We start from the raw sequence: 15,830 nt of genomic DNA on the forward strand, positions 1-15,830 counted from the left end.
GTTAAGCCATCTTTTGTAAGTACAATAAAGCAATATTGAAATGTGAGGGAAAGTTTTGTGTGGCCCAACCACGCCCTGTGTGTGCTTGGCAGTAGGCAATTTGTTCATTGAGCAAGCTATTAAAAAACACAGCAGGTAAAGGTTCTGAGTGCAAATACCCTCCAGCAGCCATTAGGGGCTCCCATGGCTGGGCACCATTGCCTCTTCCCTTCCCTGGGAGAGCAGCTCTTCTCTCCATGTTCCTGCTCCTCTCCATTCGGCCCATTAGCCGAGGCATTAAATTTTAACATTTTCCCCGTGCTGCTGTGAGTGAGTGAGTGCCTGGGTGGGTGCCAGGGCCCTGGGGATACAGAGGGGCTCCTGATGACACTTGTGGGATGCTGATATGTGGGCACCGTGCCTGCAGCCCTGGGGGCACGGATGGAGGTGATGGATGTGAGTTAGGGACAGCTGGGTTCGGTCCTTGAGGGCTTTGCACCGAGGACGGGGCTCAGAGCCACGCTCCCCTCAGCACAGCGTGGCTGGGAGCTTTCCGGCCACAAGAAGTTAAAAACCCATCGATGTTTGCCATTAGTGTGGGAGTGGCTGGGATAAATGTGCTGCAACCAGACCAAAGCGCTGAATAATTCCCGGGGAGTGATGACAAATGTGATGGAGAAACTCTCTGTGTCCTCCCACTGCCATTCACGGGGAGCTGCCCCAGGGGCAGGACAGCAGCTGGGGTGAGGGGCTGGCTCCCGGCACCGCTGTGCTGAGTTTGCCAGGACTCCGCCGCAGTGCCGGTGGGCCCCATGGCACCAGCAACGGCAGCTGAGGAGTTAATTCCCAGCCTCACCGCATGGCTCTGGAGCTATTAATACCCACACGCTGCTGATCTGCCAGAGCGAGCGGCGGCTCTGCTGTGAGACCGGTCCTGTGCAGCCACGGCTCCTCGTGCCACAACTTTCCTCCGTGGGCACACTGAGCACCTGCTCACCGCGAGCCCCTGCGCTGCCACTGCCGTGGTGACGGAGCTGGGGGCACCGGGGCCGTGCCTGGCACCTGGCTGCCACGTGGGTGCCAGAAAGGGGCAGCTGCATCCTTTGGCTTTGGAAGCGTGGTGGGGCTGAGACGGGGCCTCATCCTGCCCCAGCGGAGCCCTCACCCACAGCAATGCCATCCCAGATCCCCGCGTGTGCCCGCTGAACACCGGTGCCAACTGCAAGATGGGTGCCGGGACGGCATTGGGCACCGGTGCGAGAGGGATGCAGGTCATAGCCTGGCCCAGAGCTGCCTCCTCTTGTGGTGAGCAAACAGCCCCAGAGCTCAGCCTGATGGTGTGAGGCTCCCCAGCACCATGGCACTGGCTGGGTGAGCCCCACCAGCGGCACTGCTGAGGGCGAGGAAGATGCCAACGCAGCTCCGGTGCTGCCCATCCCGCTGTCCCCCTCGCCCAGGCGCAACGGCCACCGGAGCTGAGCGATGGATTCCTTCTGCTTCGTCTGCTTCCAGAAAGAGGAGCTGCAGCCCCTGCACCTCCACAGGTCAGTGCTGCGGGAACGCGGCGTGGGGCTGGGTTGGGAACGGTGGCTGATGGAGACCCTCCCGCTGAGCCCAAAGTTTGCATTGGAGCAGATGCAGCGTCTCCTGGACGGAGGGGACTGTGCCTTGGCACTGCGCTGTGCCGTGTGCTGTGCCATGTGCCGTGCCATTTGCTATGCCATGATGTGCCGTGCCGTGCCACGTGCCGTGCTGTGCCATGTGCCGTGCCGTGCTGAGTGGGAGCAGGGCTGTGGGTTGGGAAGCACCTCCCGCAACGTCCCAACAGGTTGCAGCAGCTCAGGAGGAGCAAGGTGCAGGTGTGCCTGGCAGCCTGGGGAGCTCAGAGGACAGCGGGGTTTGGGCACTGCCATGCCCCCCCCGGACCCATCCCTGTGCACCAGGAAAGCGCTCAGTGTGCCAACTCCCGCTCGGCCGTCCCCAGCCTTGGGACAACCACAGCACCTGGTGCTGTTCCTCCTGCACCGGCTCACCTGATTGTGGCCCTGCTCTCAGAGCTGCAGGACAGTCCCCAGGCAGAGCCACGAGTGCCGGCACTCTGCTCTTTCCCTCCCTGCTGCTTTCTGGCTCCACAACCTCCTCTCCCATCCGCGTTGCTGAGCGGCAGCCAAGGCAGCACACGGTGCCTGAATTAGCCGGACAGCCGGTGAGGATGCGAGGTGTGAATAACGGCACACGCCGTGCCCAGCTGCTCCTCCCCGGCACCGGGCCACTGCCGGCTGCTGTCCTGTGCCACCGTCCCACGTGCCAGGAGCATGGCTACCAGCAGGGCTGTGCCTTGTCCTCGGTGGGCTCATGGCATCCTGGGCACGCTGTGAGGAGCCCGTCCTCCTGTCCCTCCTACCAGTACGCTGGAAGGTGTAGGATTTATTTTAGTGTTTCAATCCTGTTCTTGATCTAATGTCATGGAGCCCACGTGCTGGGACGGTGCAGCGACGCGGGTCACCAGGGCTGGGAGCGGCGATGGGGGATGGGGCCGCCGGATGGAGAGGGGCGCAGAGCAGCCCTCGGACCCTCCCAGCTCCCATCCCGCAGCTTGATCTGCGCTAGGGCTGAGGGTAACCAACAAAGGGAGGTGACATCCCGACATCCCAGCCAGGGCTTAATGACGGGGCAGAGCGGCATGCTGGGCTGCTGAGGCCGGGTGGGCTCCCGCTCCGACTCGCGACGGGTGCCGGTCCCCTCTCCCTCGCTAGATGGTGCCAGCGGAACGGGCTGCGAGCGGAGGCTCCGTGCCGTGCGGTACCGTGCTCCAGGAGCAGCGACACAGCTGCTGTCTGCAGCCTCACTCTCAGACCAGGGAGAGCAGTGCGATGCCGTGACCCCGCTACACCCCAAATCCCACCTGCCCTGGGATGACAGCCCTTCTGCTTTGCTTCAGAAGAAGCCCGCTCAAAAGAAGAGCACCCTGTTCCTTTTCAAATCGATCTCTCTCTTGTCACCATTATGCTTCAGTCAGCACTGCTTCATAGCTGCCTGCAAGTATCCCTGATGGCCTCATGCCCCCCTCCTCTCCCCAAGGGGGGGGGGGAGGGCAGCGAGCAGAAGGCTGTGCCCCTGCTCAGCTGTTTGGGGTCCATCCCACTGCTGCTCCTATATCCCCCAGGAGCAGAGATAGGGCCTGGGAGCTGCAGGAGGGGGTGCGGCACCCTGATGGCTGCTGGCAGCAGCTCGGTGTGCCCCTGCCACAAAGCAGAACTGCAGCTCATGGCCCATGGCAGCATGTGCTGTATCCCCTCCTGGACCTTGGGAGCAGCAGCCCTGGGGTGGGGGATCACCAGCTTCCCCGGCCCTGCTCCACCCTGGAAGCCCCCCTGGCCAAGTGCCACCCGGGGTTGAGAGGGCGCTGACCCCTTTATGTTGTGATGAGGTTCCGGGCCACAATAGGATGAGAAGCAGAGGTCTGGCAGCTCCCAGCAAGGCAGAGCAGGGTTAGGGGCTCAATGGGGCAGAGACGGGGCAGATCTCTCAGGCAGCAGGGAGGCACCGCCGGCAGCTCCCCGGGGCACAGCGCATCCCCAGCTGCTCCCTGTGCTCCCGCTGCGGCTCCCGGCGTGCTCCGCTCCTGCGCGCTGCCTGCCTTCCCTCCCTCTCTTCCCTCCCTCCCGTTCCTTCCCAGCATCCCCGCGCCGGCTCCGGGCAGTTTCGGCTCATGGCACCGAGGCGTGACAGCTTGCGGAAGCGTTGGGAGCACCTTCGCTTTGGGCTGAGCCGCTCCCAACTCCCAGCGCTGGGCAAGGGGACAAACAAGCCCTGAATTCAAAGAGGCTGTTAGAAACGTTCTGGACTTTCTGCTTCTGGTTTGCCAGCGAGAGATGCTCGGAAGCAAACCTCTCCAGGAACAGGGGAGGCATTCACGGCACCTCTACCCACAAGCCGGGGACGCACGACCCAGGCTGGTCTCCACTTCGTGGTGCACACACAACTTCAACCCCAGCGGGGCCCTGCGCGTCCCCAGCTCGTCCTTGTGCTGCTCGTGGCAACGTGGGAAGCCATTCCTGGAGAGCCATGATTTGCTTCTCCAGGTCATTTCCCCACTGACTGAGCGCATGCTGGCGCGGGGCGGGATGGGGGCGGGATGTTCCCCCGAGCAGCAGCAGGAATCCCAGGCGCACTCGGATGGTCCAGGACAAATGTGACAAACACGTTTCAGCCATCTCCTTTCATTTTGCTGATCGTCATTAGTTATCAATATTCTTTAAGTGCTTTGAAGACCACGAGCTCGATGCAAACAGTGTTATTGTTATTGCTGTTCTTATTCGGTCCGTGCGTGACCCACATGCCTGCCACGTGCTGGAGCTCTCTGCAGCTTCAAAGCGGCGTCTGATGGGAAGGATGGAGCCCCACAGAACCCAATAGAGCCCCATAGGGCCCCACAGAGCCTCAGGGAGCTGATACCCTTCCAGCAGAACACTGCAGGATGTGCCATGCGCTCACCCAAATGCGAAGGGGCTGCAAATGGCATCACCCTCAGTGCTCCCTGTCCTCTGCCGCCGGCCCCACTTTGTCCCCCGCTGTTCCCAGGGCAGCCGATGCGTCCCGAGGACCCGGCCGCCGGCCCCATCCAGGTTCCCCCCAGCGCCGCTCCTTGCACCTGACCTAGAAACAGCTATAAATAGGGACAGCTGGAGAGATCAGAGGCGCAGCTTCAAACACTGCAGCTGGGGGGTGGTGGCACAGGGAGGGGACAGAGGGGGCAGCCCCACTGCGGATGGGTGCGAAGGGGGGGGGGATGTTGGACCCGCTCCATCCCCAGCGATGGGCGCGGCGTGAGGAAGGTCGCGGTGCCTTTCATCCTCGGGTCCCCCCGGCCCTCATCCCCAAGGGTGGGACCGGTGACGGGGACGGGACGTCGCCGGAGGGGAGCGGGACACGCGGGGGGGGGAGGGGGGGAGGGACGCGGCCGGGATTCGATTCCCCCACGCGTGTCCCGCTCCCCGCGTGGATGGCGAAGGCGGTGCTATGGGCGGAGCGGCTCTGCCCTACCGGGGGGCTACGGGGGGGGAACCGCCGCCGCCGTCGCTCCTCTCTCCGGTTCCGTTCCTCCCGGGAGCGGCGGGATGAACCCGGCGGAGCGGCCCCGCGCTGGGGGCTGACGGCCATCCGCCACCGAGCCCAGCTCCGTGCTGCCCCCGGTAAGGCTGGGGGGTGGGGGTGGGGGGGGGAAGAGAAGGGAGGAGCGGTGCTCGCCTTTGTGCGGGCGGCGGAGCGGCCCTTTTGTCTGCACGGCGAGGCGGTGGGGAGCGGGTGGCGGTGGGGAAAGCGCCATTTCGGAAGAATCCTGATAAAAATCATCGTCGTCGCCATCAAATCACCCGAGCGCGGGGGGTGAGGGGCCACGCGCGACCCCTGGCAACAAGGAGATGGAGGGAGGGGGGAGGGGGGGATTTGGGGACACAGCCCCGCACAGCCACCCGCTTTGCTGCCACCGCTCTCGGGGTCTCGCAGCCCGCGCCCCGCAGGGCGGACCCCGCCCGGTGCCGCCGCCACCTGCACCGCATCCCCTCCCGGCGCTGCCCTGCGGCTGCGGGGCCGAACTCGGGGCCGGGCTCCGGAACGGTGTGGGTAACGGAGTTCGGTCGCAGGAGCGAGGCCGGAGCCAGGGGGCGATGGGTTCTGCCCGTTGGCACGCCGGGGACACGCCGAGGACACGAGGGAGGACGGGGTTATTGGGAATACGGAGCGATGCGGCGGTGCAGGGCGGTTGGATGTGGGGAGAGGACGCGGATGGGGGCACCGAGAGCCTGTTGTCCCCGTCCGTCCCACAGCTGTCCCCGTCTTGCCCCGTCCCATCGTGCCGCTGTGCAGGGCTGGGAGCTCCGGGGGAATCACAGCCTTGATGCCGTGAGCCGCCAGCCCTGCACTCGTCCCAGCCCTGCAGCCCAGGTGAGGTCCCTTCTCTGGGCTCTGCACGGTGCACCCGCTCCGTGGGGCTCATGTGGGGCACCAGGAGCCCAGAGCTGCTTTTGCAGCAGGGTGACAGCCCTACTGCCCTCATGGGGTGTAAAAGAATGGGGACGCTGGGTAGAAGAGTTTTGGGAGGGCGGTGAAACCAACGGTGAAGGAATCACAAAGCCCTGGTGCCGGCGGTGGGGCTGGGAGAAAGCGGGAGGAGCCGGAGGTTGGGGGAGTGCAGGTCCTGCTGGAGACAAGGGCAGGGAACGCAGCCCGAGAGCCTCAGAGGAGCAGCGTGGAGTCACCGGGGCTGGAGGAACGCATGGAGGGACGGGACAGGGCAGGAGATGGCTGCTTATGCAGGGGATGCTGCTGCTGGGACGGCTGTGCTGGGACAGAGGCCTCTCCCGTGAGCCGGGATCCCACACTCTCCTGCTCCATCAGCTCATCCGGAGCTGATCCTGGTTTCAGGGCTGCTGCTGGGCATGGAGCCGGAATGGGAAACTCCGGATCCCTGGGAACGGGGTGACATTGCTCAGGGAAGTGTCACACAGCAGGAAGCCACTGTGGCTTCGTGGAGATCTGGGCAGTGTGGTGTGAGGCTGAAGGCCAGCGGCAAGCCAGCGCTTCCCAGTGCTTTCCAAAATGCTGCAGGCCGCTGCTGTGCAGGATCAGGAGCCCTACTGTGGAGAACAAGGGGACGAGGCACCACGGCCCACCCATCATCTAGCTGTGGGTTGTTCCTTGTTCCTCCCGGCTTGTGGGACGTGGGGCAGCTCCCAAGGTGCCATCTCCCTGCACACATTTGCTGCTGTAGCACTGCTTGTGCCAGTGTTCCCGTGTCACTTGGCTCTCCCCAGCTGCTGCCCTTGGCCGGCATCTGGTCCAGGTGAAGGGCATGGCTGTGTGGCACAGGGTCTGCGAGTCCTGCACGACAGCACAGAGAAAATGGAGTGAGGACATCAGCTGGGCCCTGTTTTTTTTCCCCTGCTCTGGTCACCTTCTAGCTTTGCCCCGTGGCTCTCACCCTGCTACACCACCGAGCCCAGCACACGCACCCCGAGCATCCCCACGCCACCATCGGCCTCGTTAGGCAGAGGTGCCCTTGTGATGTCCCTGGACTCCAGCAATGCCCCTGTGCCCCAGGGAAGGCAGCTAATAATGCAGCTCTGCTGCGCTGCTCCCCACGGCACTGAGGAGCCGCGAGGCGCTGCGATGTTCCCATAATGGGGTCACACGAGAGCGGAGCCGGGAGGCGGCAGAGCTGCCGATGGAGCGGGGCACGGAGAGCCTGCGGCTCGGCCTCGGCTGCAGCCAGCCGCGGTGTGAGCATCGCCAGGGCGGCGCGGGACGCGGGGACGTCGCCAGGTGGGACGGTTGCAGCGGGGCTGCGCCGGGCACAGGTGAGATCTGCTTCTGTCCCTTCGCTTCCGCGTGAGCGCAGAGCTGCGGTTTTTCTCAGCTCGCCCGCAGAGCTGCGGGGTGAGGATCCAGATGTGCGGTGGGAATTTTCCCCCAGCCCTCCCAGACGCGTCCTGCCGAGCGACGTCTCCGGCAAAGTCACGGTGCGGAGCGCTGGGCTGGCCGCCAGCTCTTCTGCAGCATCCTTCCCCGCAGGCCGGGCTCCAGCAGACGCCGCACCGGCCGCAGGTTCCTCGTGGGATGCGGGGTGGCAGGAGGGGACCCCGTCCTACCCCAGCTGCCGGGTGCTCCCCGTGTCACCGCGCCTTGCCGGGCAGCGAGAGCTGCTGCTGACGCTCGGTGCTGGAGGGCCCCGTTCCGTGCTCGGCGCAGAGGCAGAACCGGGACGCCCGGGGCTGGTCGTGGCCCCGCACATTGTGCGGCCGCAGGAAGTCGCTTCCTTGCTTTGTGCCTCAGTTTCCTCCGCCGGGGCGTGGGGGCTCCTGCTCGCTGCCGCGTGTTTCTCATTCCTCGCTCCGTGTCCCGCAGAGCCCCGGCCCCGCTCGGCGTGCTCCTTCCCTCCTTTTCCCAAAGCCCCACCGCCGCGCTCCGCTCCTCCTCTTAAAGGTTTTCCTATCCCACAGTAGCCGGGGGGTTATTTTCTCCTTCCCATCTCAATTCCCAAGCGGCCACCGCTCCCCTGCAGCCTCCTCTCCCGGCCCCGTTCTCCTCAACGAACTCCCGGTCGTTGGCAGAGCCGATGCACCCAGCGGCTGAGCGGCACCGGGTGGCACCGGGGATGGTGGGGGCCGGAGAGCTGCGGGGAGCACGGAGCCAGCCGGCGCCGGGAGAGGAGCGCCTGCCTATAAATACACGGCACGGAGCGAGGAAGCGGTGGGTGGATTATCCTCCTCGCTCAATGAGATAAATGGTTCTCGAGCTTAAACACAGAGCAATTTTAGTCTGAATAGTAGGAGAAATGGTTCAGGACACGCAGATGACGGCGTGAGCCGCCCGCAGAGCACGGTGGGGACCCGTGGCACCGGCGGTGGCTTTGCTGTGCCTTTGGCATCGCCGTGGCTTCGTGTCACAACAGCGCTGCTCACCACAGTGCTGTGCTGCTTCCCTGCCAGCACCCACAGCACCCAGGACTCGGTCCCACCACCCTCATCTCTGTGTAGAGCTGGATGGAAGCTCATCCTCACCCCTGTTTGCACAGAAACCGACGTCTTTTCAAAGCATTTCCTTCTTAATGAAAACTTCTGCCTGTCCTTTTTTATTCCTTTTGCCTGGGTGTTGTTGGTGTCCCGGCCGTCGTCACTGTTGGGTGTTCCATGGCGTGGTGCCACGTTCCCATCCCAACCTCCTTCTGGGGGGACTGTGGCCAAACTGGGAGCGATGCGAGCAGCACCCACATCCCTGGGGACACCCCGTCCTTGGGGTCACCCATCCTTGGGGACACTCCTGTTCCCAGGCCCTTTCTGCTGCAGGTGTTTCTGCAGCACGAACCCTGAGGCATCCAGGCCCAGGAGTGGGCGCAGGGCAGCAGCCTGTGGCGTGGTGAGCTGCTGTGCAGCACGCACTCTCCCATCTCCCATCCCATTGGCAGATTGTCCCCTTTTTTTTTTTTTTTCTTAAAGAACTTTGCTGGCTTGAATGATTGTCTTTCATCACAGGTTAATTAGCAGCCATTGACAAGCAGGATTGTAAATTCAAGTGCAGACAAAGTTCTTCTTGCAGGATGTCACGAGCTGTTTTTAGCCCCGTATCCATTGCACTCCTGCATTAACCCACCTCCACCTCCAGGAACCAGACACCAAAATGCTGCTCCTCTTCCACGGGGCCAACAAAGCTCTATGGAGATGAGCCACTTTGGAGATCGTATGAGTCAAGCCGTTACATTTTTGGAACAGCATGATGTTGAAGTTCCTTTTCTATTTTTTGCCCAGCTTCCCAAGAAAGAAAGAAAGAAAAAAATAAAGAACTGGGATGAGAAGCAGCAGGGCCAGAGTGGAAAGAAACAAGGGTGGGGAAGGGGCTCAGCTTGGATGGGTGAGCCGGTCATTGTGCGTCGGGGCTGGGGCAGTGCCTGCGCAGGAGGCGTTTGTGTGCGTGAAGGTCTCTGCTCTGCTCTCCTCTGGGATTGCCCCTCCATGCCCTCTATCCAGCTCCTCTTTGTTGGCTCTGTTCTCTCCATGCAGCCCCGTGGGGCCACGTGTGGGGCTCAGCCCCGCTCCTGGGACCTGGGGACGAGGCTTGGCCCGGGTTTGCTGGGATATATTTTGAGTTGTTTGTTGTGGTTTATTTTTCCACATTAAAAATCTAAATATATACCAGCGCCCGCCCAGCTGCTGTCCCATGATTTTTGTCAATCTGCTATGAAACAAAACGCTCCATCTCCTTCCTGCAGCCACCCCTGTGGTGCCTGATGCTCGTGGGCGCGGGGCGAGCCGGCAGCGGGGTGATTTGGCTGCGTTCCCGTGGTGTTGGTCAGGATGGGGCTCTGGATTTGTGCTTTTGGGGCTCGGAGGGTGGTTTGGCTGCAGAGCAGTGCAGAGCGGGAGCTCAGCTGTGTTCAGTGGGGTCCCGGAGCAGCAGGTCGGAGCCCAGGATTGAGGGAGAGGAAAGGGTGGCACCGAGAGCTGGGAGTGCCGGGTGCTCAGGGGCTCTGCGTGGGGGGAGTCTTAGGTGGCCAAAAGTCGGTGCTGACGGATGGGAAGGCAGAAGTCGATGCCAGCAGATGTGTGGGAGCAATGAGCTGCGGCGCCGTGGCATCGCAGGTCCCAGGAGTGCTGGGCTCTGCAGGGACGCTCTGCGCGGGCAGAACGGGCTGTGGGACAGGGCAGGGCCAGGCCCCAGGGGTGGAAGCCGTGACGCACCTCTGCCTTGCAGCGCAGCCATGAGCGCCGGATCGATAGAGCAGGAGCCGTCGCGCAAGCTGGCGTGCTGCGGGGTGCCGCTCATCACCGAAGACATGCAGTCCTTGGCCATCCGCACCCTCTCGGGCACCGACATCAACAAACACTACGACCTCATCCGCGAGCTCGGCAAGGGCACCTACGGCAAGGTGGACCTGGTGTCTCACAAAAGCACAGGTGAGGGGAGCGGGGGGCAGGCGCGGCTCCCGGGGGGGCATCGCCATCGGCCGTGCCAGGGGCTCAGCCGGCCCTCTGCCCGCTGCAGGCACCAAGATGGCCCTGAAGTTCGTCAACAAGAACAAAACGAAGCTGAAGAACTTCCTGCGGGAGTTCAGCATCACCAACACGCTCTCCTCCAGCCCCTTCATCATCAAGGTCTTCGACGTGGTCTTCGAGACAGAGGACTGCTACGTCTTCGCTCAGGAGTACGCCCCAGGAGGGGACCTCTTTGACATCATCCCCCCGCAGGTGAGAGCTGTTCTGGGTGCTGGGCTGGGGACGTGAGGGCTTGGTGTCCCTGGATAAGGCCACTGTGCCCAGGCTTGCACATTGCTGGTGGCATAAGAAGGGGCCCTGGTGTTTGCACAGCCGCACATGAGGAGATCACACATCTGTACATGGGCAGAATGCCAACACCTAGGTAGTGCAGCATCTAAAAGCAGGCTTGGGACCCACTGCTCATCCTGTAGGTGGCCTGGGGCTCACAACCTTTCCCATTGGTGGCATGAGACCCCGCACTCATCCCTTGGGTGTTCTGAGACCCATAACTGATGGCTTGGCCATCCCCCAGATGACATGCAACCTGTCCTCTGTGCGTTCTGGAACCCGTAAGCGATGGCTTGAGACCCATCAAACAACCATAGTGCTGTCCAAGACATAGAACTTGTAGCCTGGAACCCATAACCACCCACAGGTGGTCTGAGATGCGTCGCACATCTTGTAAATGATCTGGGTCCCGTAAGTGGTGGCCTGGGACACATCACATGTCTGTGAGAAGGCACGGCAGCCATCAGCTGGCCCTGGTGGCTTAGTCCTGCTGCAGCGTGTCTCTTCTCCCCCACATTAAAAGGTTCAGGAAGGAGAAGGCAGGGCAGTGAGGGGGAAAGGTGCAAAGAGAGACAGAGGGCAGACGGGTGGGCTGTCGCGGGGCGGCACGGAGTGACGGTGTCCCACGGCCGCAGGTGGGGCTCCCCGAGGACATGGTGAAGCGTTGCGTGCAGCAGCTGGGCCTGGCGCTGGACTACATGCACAGCAAGAGCCTGGTGCACCGGGACATCAAACCAGAGAACGTGCTGCTCTTCGACCGCGACTGCCGCCGCGTCAAACTGGCCGACTTCGGCATGACCCGCAAGGTGGGCTGTCGGGTGAAGCGCATCAGCGGCACCATCCCCTACACGGCGCCCGAGGTGTGCCAGGCCGGCCGCGCCGAGGGCTTCGCCGTGGACACCAGCATCGACGTCTGGGCCTTCGGGGTGCTCATCTTCTGCGTCCTCACCGGGAACTTCCCCTGGGAGGCGGCGGCCGCCTCCGACACCTTCTTTGAGGAGTTCGTGCGGTGGCAGAAGGGCCGCCTGGCGGGGCTGCCCTCGCAGTGGCGGCGCTTCACGGACAGCGCGCTGCGCATGTTCCAACGCCTGCTGGCCCTCGACCCCGAGAAGCGCTGCCCCGTCAAGGAGGTCTTCTACTTCATCAAGTACGACCTGATGGCCGAGGTGCGCCGCCGGCCCTCCTACCGCTCCCGCAAACACGCCGGGGACAAGCTGCCCGCCGGGCCGCACCGCCACGAGCCTGGCGCCTCCTGCACGCCCGCCCCGCTCAAGAGGACCATCCTGACCGACGGCCCCGGCACGCGGCTCAACGGCCCCGAGCCCAGCGCCGCCTCGTCCGGCCCAGCCAGCAGGACAGATGGACGGCAGGACAAGGGCAAGGGGCAGATGGTGCTGGCCACAGCGATAGAGATCTGTGTCTGAGGGCGCGGGGCGGTGCGTGGCCCCGCTCCCGGTGGCGCCGTCCCGTCCCTTGGCTGCGGGTGGCTGCAGGGCCGGGGGCTGCGCCTCCATACACAGAAACAAGAAGAGGACAGAACTGGTTGCGCTCAGTAGCACTGAAGATGCCGGTGCCGCCATCTGCCCAGCGGGCAGGAGCTGGGGGGCACCGGTGCTGCCATCCCCATCCCGGTGGCCTCGCTGCCCCTCCGGGACCCCCCCACGGTGCTGTGGGGGGAGGTCCTCCTTGACAATGCGACGGGGCTGTGCGGGGACCCTGGGAAGGCCGATGAGCCCACGCTTGGAGGAGGCCTTCAGGGTGGCCCCCGCCCCACACCGGGCACCGGGAGGGGACGAGGGGACCGGGATGGAGGGGACCCCCCCGGCCCCTCCCTGCCACGATGTAGCAAGTGTCACTGCGTGCCGCCCCATCCTCCCTGCCCGGAGCGATGGCCGCAGCGATGCTCTCTGACAGGGGGGGACAGCCAGCCGGGAGCCACGGGGTCACCCTGAGGACCCCCACGCCGCTGTCCCCTCCGGCCCCCAACTACCGCACAAAGGGCTATCATCACGCTCCCGAAGCAGCAGCAGTTTACACAGCAGTCGCCAGGCAGGTGGGGTCCCACTGCCCCTGCGCCCCCACCACCGGCGCCGCTGCCCCGTCCCCACGTCCCCATGCCCCCGTGTCCCCATATCCCCATGTCCCCGTGTCCCCGTGTCCCCGTGTCCCCGTATCCCTGCGTCCCCGTGTCCCCCCGCCCGCAGGGCCCAGGTCTGGTGGTAGAAGTAGCACTGCACAGACGTAGAGATGTTAGGTGCGGTTCGTCCTCCTTTTTGCCTTAGGTCCCTCCACGTCCCGATCTTTCGTGCAATAATGTAGATAAGGAGCCCCGGTGCCGATGGCCGCGCTGCCGCTCGGTTTCGGGTTTTTATTTCGGGTTCCCCCGGCCGCCGGGCGCCGGATCTTCTTCCCGTAGGAGAGGCTGTAGTGTCACAGACGTTACCTCAGTTTGTCACTGTCAAAAAGGAAAAAAAAAAAAAAAAAAGTAACTAAATACATTAAAAAAAAAAAAACAGAAAAAAAAAAGACACAAATATATCGTTCTAAAAGCCCAAAAAAGCGCTGAGTGGTGGCAGAGAGTTTTTTGTAGAGAGAAGCGAAGCGGTGGGCAGCGCTGGGGGTCGTGGGGACGATGCCCCGATGGCACCGCCTCACCGCAGCGTGGATTCCAGCCACGTCGGCGGGCTAATTTCAATTTCCTGCTAATTATGCAAATGAATGTGGATTTAATTAAGGGCAGATTTCATTAAAGTCTTCTAGGGGAAACGAGAGCAGGGCGGGGGAGAGGAGGAGGGAGAGGTAGAGAGGGGAAGAAGGGATGAAGGCAGCACCCAGGCAGGAGGCGGATGTCTGCAGGGATGTTGGTGGGGCTGCTGGGGCTCTGGGGCAGGCGGGCTCACAGTGGGGACAGGGGGAGCGGGCACGAGCCCTGCACAGCCACCAACGTCTGCTGCTTCCAATGCCCTCACATCAGGGCAGGGAAAGCATTTCTCGGCCACGTGATTATTGTTATTTTTTTTTTATCCAGCTAAAAATACAGATTTGGCCGCACCAAAGCTCCGGGAAATCAATGTCACTGTCAGCAGGCTGTGCTGGAAGGAGCCTCCCGGCCCTGTGCAGATGAGAGGCGAGCTGCGCTGTGACATCTCGGCTCAGCTGCACTGCTGGTAACTCGGAGCAAAGCAGCCCATTTATCCCAGCCCATTCCCCTCCCCGAGCCCCACGGACTTCAGGTGCTCCTCACTCGCTGTGCTGATTTCAGCCCTTCCACCACGTGCTGCTCTGCTCTCCTCCAATCTCGTTTTCTCACACCTCCATCACCCCGCAGGCTGTGGCCCCGCAACCCCAACCCCCCCGGGACCCAGAGCTCCCTGGGGCTGTGCCGTGTGCCCCAGCACCGCTGCATCCCTCAAACCAGCGTCCCCAAAGTGTGATGTCCCCAAAGCACAGCATCCCCCAAAGTGCAGCATCCACCCGGCCGCTCGTTCAGAGCGCAGCCAACCAGCCCCAAGCAGCCCTTCACAAGGCAATACGGTGCCACCACCACGTACTGTGCAGGATGCACCCCTGCAACGGTGGCTCTGAAGATGCCGGGGGATGCACGGCAGCTCAGGGAGGTGATTCCTCACTGCCCTTCGTGCAGCTGCCAGAGCTTCCAGAAATAGCAATGCTGGGAGCAAATGTGACTCATGGAGACCTGAGCCCCCACCTCGGGGTGCTGCCAAGGCCCGGTGCCCCTGCTGTGCTGCTCAGAGCTGTCCCCTGGCTGCCCTTCTCAGGGCCCTGCTGCTCTCTGCACTGTTGGCTGCTGTGCTGGGTGCTGTCAGGGCCCTGTGGGGACAAGCTGCCTGCAATGGGCATGAGAACCCATCCCAAGGTGGGGAAAAATCCAGGCCCAAAATAGGATGTTTCAGCTGGTGGCAGGCTGAACTTCCCATCCCATCCCATCCCATCCCATCCCATCCCATCCCATCCCATCCCACCCCACCCCACCCCACCCCATCCCATCCCACTCCATTCCATTCCATCCCACCTCATCCTTTCAATCCCATCCCATCCCCATTCCCATCCCATCCCATCCCATCCCATCCCATCCCATCCCATCCCATCCCATCCTATCCCACCCCATCCCTCCAACCCCATCCCACTCCATCCCATTCCACCCCACCTCCATGCCCAGTGGAAGCAGCCCTATGAACATCCCCAGGCTCCGTTGGTGCTCCCTTTGGGCTCAGGCGGATTTTGGTGCAGGGCAGAGGCACCCAGGAGGCTGCTGGCACCCCTAACCTGGCTGCAATTATATGAGTTTTGAAAATTTTCCTCTAAAAAAAGTAGAAAATTGACATTTTTTTTTTTCCAACAGCATTCTTGGGCTGAAAAAAAATTGGAGCTTTGTCAGTGGGCTTTTTTGGGGGGGGTTGACAAGTTTCAGGGCGCAATGAGGCCCAGGGCAGGCATGAGGGGATGAGGGAACACCTCCAGCACAGCCCCCCCCTGCAGCCCAAACATCTCAACTGTGGGCTCCAGCTCCATCGGCCTCCCATGTTGCCATGGCAACTGCTGCATCCCAGCCTTGGCGAAGCTGGGAGACATCGGCAGGGATGGGAGATGCTGCAGGATGGGATGGGATGGGAGATGTAATGGGAAGGGATGGGGGCTTTAATAAGCAGCCTACACCATCTGTAACACCTCGGGGCTTACAGCCAGCCAGAACACCTCCAGAGCACGCTTCAGGTGGATGTTCATTGTTTGCAGCCCTGGAGGTACCACCATGGAGAGACTTTGGCACAAAAGCTCACAGGTGAGATGGGAGGGCAGCACAGCCCCTCTGCTCAGCTTCCAAATGCACCCCGTAGTCCAGCACAGGTGCAAGCATTTGGGTCAGCCTCACGGCCCACAGCTCACTGCCAAAGGCCGGGGCATGGGCAGCACTGCGTCCCACTGCTGGCAGGGGCTCCTCTGCGCCCACCTGGATCCCAGGGCTGAGTGCTGAGGGGGGAGAGCAGCTCTGAGGGAGAGCAGAGCCTGTGT

General features: G+C 62.7%; 1 protein-coding gene across 3 annotated transcripts; it reads left to right on the top strand.

Moving 5' to 3' along the window:
• The first annotated feature begins 896 nt into the window (after nt 1-896).
• Nucleotides 897-13,287, top strand: SBK1 (SH3 domain binding kinase 1). 3 transcript variants are annotated; one of them, XM_052680025.1, is made up of 4 exons: nt 897-1,523; nt 10,228-10,430; nt 10,519-10,721; nt 11,435-13,286. In XM_052680025.1, the coding sequence occupies exons 1-4, from the start codon at nt 1,462-1,464 to the stop codon at nt 12,221-12,223; spliced, it is 1,257 nt and encodes a 418-aa protein (XP_052535985.1). In that variant the 5' UTR covers nt 897-1,461; the 3' UTR covers nt 12,224-13,286. The 3 variants fall into 3 exon arrangements, with proteins under 3 accessions (XP_052535985.1, XP_052535987.1, XP_052535988.1); XM_052680027.1 differs by lacking the exon at nt 897-1,523 and adding an exon at nt 4,978-5,174 and having other exon boundaries at nt 11,435-13,285; XM_052680028.1 differs by lacking the exon at nt 897-1,523 and adding an exon at nt 8,964-9,453 and having other exon boundaries at nt 10,233-10,430; nt 11,435-13,287.
• Nucleotides 13,288-15,830: the final 2,543 nt, after the last annotated feature.

Source organism: Tympanuchus pallidicinctus, unplaced genomic scaffold, assembly GCF_026119805.1.
Source record: "Tympanuchus pallidicinctus isolate F22 unplaced genomic scaffold, pur_lepc_1.0 scaffold18, whole genome shotgun sequence".
Taxonomy (NCBI): Eukaryota; Metazoa; Chordata; class Aves; order Galliformes; family Phasianidae; genus Tympanuchus; species Tympanuchus pallidicinctus.

Coding starts and splice junctions, on each gene's coding strand:
- SBK1 (XM_052680028.1), top strand. CDS start 9,192: ATGGAGATGAGCCACTTTGGAGATCGTATGAGTCAAGCCGTTACATTT. Junction 9,454..10,232: donor AGGCGTTTGTGTGCGTGAAG/GTCTCTGCTCTG, acceptor CTTGCAGCGCAG/CCATGAGCGCCGGATCGATA. Junction 10,431..10,518: donor GGTGTCTCACAAAAGCACAG/GTGAGGGGAGCG, acceptor TGCCCGCTGCAG/GCACCAAGATGGCCCTGAAG.